At 51.9% G+C, this 4,528-nt stretch overlaps 1 protein-coding gene across 1 annotated transcript; it reads left to right on the top strand.

Annotated features, from left to right (window-relative positions):
* Positions 1–660: 660 nt before the first annotated feature.
* On the top strand, positions 661–3,848 carry GPR88 (G protein-coupled receptor 88). Its single transcript, XM_004582006.2, has one exon. It carries the CDS (start codon positions 789–791, stop codon positions 1,941–1,943), a length of 1,155 nt encoding a protein of 384 aa, XP_004582063.1. The 5' UTR covers positions 661–788; the 3' UTR covers positions 1,944–3,848.
* Positions 3,849–4,528: the final 680 nt, after the last annotated feature.

A 4,528-nucleotide genomic window follows, 5' to 3' on the forward strand; every position in this document is an offset into this window, starting at 1 on the left:
ATCAGCCGCCGCTCCTGCCTCTGAGCACACGCACGGTGCTCCCCTGAACTCAGCTTCTCTGCTTCGGTAGCCCCACATCTTTGCTCCTGCCTGCCCACCAGGCGTGCAGCCTGCTGCTAGACTCTCCCCTGCCGTGCGGCTGCTGGCTTCTGCCTCGACTATGTGTGTGGGAACTACCAAGGAGAAGTGGGCACTTGCTCCTGGCACTGATCCCAGCTGAGGCTCTCCTGTTGCCTGCCGGACCACAGATGCTGCCGCTGAGGGGGTTATTCCTGGCATCCTTCCCTCTGCGAACGCCAGCCAACGACCAAAGCAAGGTACCCTCCACTGCTTGCCCCTGCCATTTGTCCCAGCTGAGATATCTCTGCTTTCCCTTAGAAACCAGGGGCTCCAACAGGCAGTATGTCCAACTGCGAGGGGTGTGTGCATGTGTGCATGTGTGTTCATGAGTGTGTATTTATGTGTTTGAGGGAGAAGAGATCTGTGATCGTTCTTGGCTTCGCTGTGCCCTAGATCTTCCCGGGGTGCTTGCTGAACGCTAAGCGGTCTTTCTCCTGGCACTGGAGGCATTTCCCAGGCAGGCACCTGTCACCCGCCACCCCCGTTCTCCATGCGCTCCTTCCCTGCCCAACCCCCCCCCCCCCCCGCCCGCGACTCTGCTCCAGTCCTTTGTGTCGGTGGCAGAGGGCTAAAGGGTGCCTTCGCCCTCCCGCCAGGCAGGTGTCAGCATGGACCACGCTGCGAAGAGAAGCCAACGCTAGCGAGGGAGGTGTGAAGAGTTGGCCAGGATGACCAACTCCTCGTCCACGTCCACCTCCTCCACCACTGGGGGGTCGCTGCTGCTGCTCTGTGAGGAAGAGGAGTCGTGGGCGGGCCGGCGCATCCCAGTGTCGCTCCTGTATTCCGGGTTGGCCATCGGGGGCACGTTGGCCAACGGCATGGTCATCTATCTCGTGTCGTCCTTTCGAAAGCTGCAGACCACTAGCAACGCCTTCATCGTCAACGGTTGCGCCGCCGACCTCAGCGTCTGTGCTCTCTGGATGCCGCAGGAGGCGGTGCTGGGGCTCCTGCCGGCCGGTTCTGCCGAGCCCCCCGCGGACTGGGACGGCGCTGGGGGCAGCTACCGCCTGCTGCGGGGAGGGCTGCTGGGCCTCGGGCTCACTGTGTCCCTCCTGTCCCACTGCCTTGTGGCCCTGAACCGCTACCTGCTCATCACCCGGACGCCCGCCACCTACCAGGTGCTGTACCAGCGGCGTCACACGGCGGGGATGCTGGCGCTGTCGTGGGCGCTCGCCCTGGGCCTCGTGCTGCTGTTGCCACCCTGGGCACCGCGGCCCGGCGCCGCGCCCCCGCGCGTCCACTACCCGGCGCTGCTGGCCGCCGCGGCGCTGCTGGCACAGACGGCGCTGCTGCTGCACTGCTACCTGGGCATCGTGCGCCGCGTGCGCGTCAGCGTCAAGCGGGTCAGCGTGCTCAACTTCCACCTGCTGCACCAGCTGCCCGGCTGCGCCGCCGCCGCCGCTGCCTTCCCTGCAGCCCCGCACGCACCGGGCCCCGGCGGCGCCGCGCACCCAGCCCCAACCCAGCCCCTGCCGCCCGCGCTGCAGCCGCGACGGGCGCAGCGGCGTCTCAGCGGCCTGTCCGTGCTGCTGCTCTGCTGCGTCTTCCTGCTGGCCACGCAGCCGCTGGTGTGGGTGAGCCTGGCCAGCGGCTTCTCGCTGCCTGTGCCCTGGGGCGTGCAGGCGGCCAGCTGGCTGCTGTGTTGCGCCCTGTCCGCGCTCAACCCGTTGCTCTACACGTGGAGGAACGAGGAGTTCCGGCGCTCAGTGCGTTCCGTCCTGCCCGGCGTCGGCGACGCGGCGGCCGCCGCTGTAGCCGCCACGGCCGTGCCCGCTGTGTCCCAGGCGCAGCTGGGCACCCGCGCTGCGGGCCAGCACTGGTGACCCCGCCCGGGAGCGCGGGCAGCGGAGATTGCCGCCTTCCGACGTCTTTGGCCACCAACGCCAAAGATTCTCCCGTGGCGATGTATCCCCTGCGCCCCCACCCCCCCCGAGATCGCTCCAATGATGAGGCCCCATAAACTTGGGTGAACATTTTGCCTCTGACCCCAGTGAGATTCCTGAACCAAAGTCTCCCTGAACAGGGGTTCCGCTAAGTCCTTCTGGACGGCCACCTGATTCTTTCCATTTGTCTCTGGGTTTTAGACAAATCCTAAATGAAGGCAGTGCACGCTGGAGACTTAAAGAACTTTCAAACTGGCGTTTTAACTGAAGTGGTTAATTTATTTCAACAGTGTGTTTTTCAAAAAGAGCTTTTGTAAATCGTAACACTTCCCATCTTCATAGTCTTAGTACATATATGAGCGCTTTGAGTGTGTTTGTGTCGAAGGAAACAATTGAGGAAGGAAGTACTTGGTGAGAAGTGTTTTAGAAAACAACCTGTCTTGGATATTGCGCCTGATATAAGTGGGCCTTTGTATATTCACACAGGAGGCTGAGGCCGCACGCATGCAGCACAGGATGAGCTGCCAGGAAGGTTCTAAGCCCTTTATTTTTAAAAGGGCTTTATAAAGTCATTGTCAAATAAGCATATTAGCTGACAAGGAAAAAGTTACTGAAATGAATTACTTCACACTTTTTTTTTTTTTTGCATTCTTAAAACTGAAAATTTGTATTTGGGATTCTAGTGAAGGTTTCTAATTTGCTAAGGGAAGGCCTGAGCCAGCATTGGGGTTTTGCAAAGGGGTACCTCCTTGGGGTACCAGCTTCGTGTTCTCTGTAGCATGCACACTTGTTGCTACCCTCACTCTGTAATCCACTTACTTGCCTTATAAATGTGACTGCAGCTTTGAACACTCTGTGCTATAATGATTGCTAAGGAAAAGAAATCCTTCTGTTTTCTCTTTAACATTGAAAATATCTCAATACACATGGATAATTAAACACTAATAATACCATGACTGCATACCTGATATTAGCTGCTATTGCATGCTCCTAGATGCTAGAACTTACTGGGCATGTGGTATACTAAAGCAGTACCTAATAGGAGACAAGGACATATGACTTCTTCCAGACACCAGAAGAAATGACTGCCATTATTTGAAAAGGGACAGAGGTACCTCTGGCTACTTAGAATTCTTGTTTCGACGGATTTATGAGAGCAGTTCCCAGCTGGGACTTCATCTCATAAATGGGACCACAGTCAAAGTGGAACAGCACGATGGTTTGGCTCTGCAAAGCCATCGTTACTGTGTTAGGGCTTAAATGAACCATACGTTAGAATGCAGCACTGTTTTTTATGTAGTTCGCATAGATTACTGTAATACTTAACCATGTGCCGTGTCTGTTGAAGGAGGTATAATAAGCTGTTACATAATGAACAGTCCGGAAGGGGATCTGCTCTGGACTGTGTTATCTGTGAGTTTTCACTTTCTCTTCAACTTCATACCTTTATTTGGGAATATTTGAAACGCAAAATCATGTGAAAGCATCTCATAATATAAAAATGGGAAGAAAATCGCTTTAATATTTATATCAGTGCTACGACTGCTAATTACATCCAACCTGGGGTCAAATATTTTCAACTGACTGCATAATTTAGGAGCGAAAATAGCACTCTTGGACATTTTAAGTAAGAATATAAGCAATACCTCTGAGTTTGAGTAATCATTGGGGTTGCAGGAGATTTTGATATTTTCAATAGTAAAATGAAAGAAATATGTCATCACCAATAACAGAGCAGCAGTCATCTTATTAATCTCTCCCTTCTGTGCATGTACCATTTTTCTCTTATTAAGGTTTCACCTGTTACCATTTTCCTGGGCTCAAATATTCAATTAAAGTTCACACAACCGTACCTCTGAGGTTTTTTTTTTTCTCGTTTCCTTCTGTCTCTGATTTTCTTGCACAGCTCCTCAGGAACATTGTAACACAGGATGACATTCCAAAACACTGGCGAGAACAGCAGCTTCCGTTTATTTTTAGTTTTTAAAATTATTTTACTTTATGGCATCCAAGATAGTCTGTCTGCCAATATTCTTAAAATTAATTATCATTCATATTGTTTACCACAATGCAATTATATAGGAATAGGAATTTTCCCTTCCCCTCCCTTTCTTCCCTCCGTATTTTTCCCCACATGGCTACTATTCCACCAACGGTTACAGTAGTATACATCTACCAGTATTAATATATTTACAATGTAATATAACATATATATGTATACAGAATACAATATTAAAGACAGGGACTGGTATTGTGGCACAGTGGTTAAACTGCTGCCTGCTATGCCAGCACTCCATATGAGCCCTGGTTAGAGTCTTAGCTTCTCTGTTTCTAATCCAACCTCTTGCTAGTGTGTTTGTGGAGGACAGCAGAATGTGACCCAAATGCTGTGCTACTGCTACCTGCACAGGAGTCCAGATGGAGTTCTAGGCTCCTTTTTTTTTTTTTTTACATTTATTTATTTTTATTAGAAAGACAGATGTAAGAGAGGAGGAGAGACAGAGGAGAGAAGATCTTCCATCTGA

This window comes from Ochotona princeps, chromosome 2, assembly GCF_030435755.1.
Source record: "Ochotona princeps isolate mOchPri1 chromosome 2, mOchPri1.hap1, whole genome shotgun sequence".
Taxonomy (NCBI): Eukaryota; Metazoa; Chordata; class Mammalia; order Lagomorpha; family Ochotonidae; genus Ochotona; species Ochotona princeps.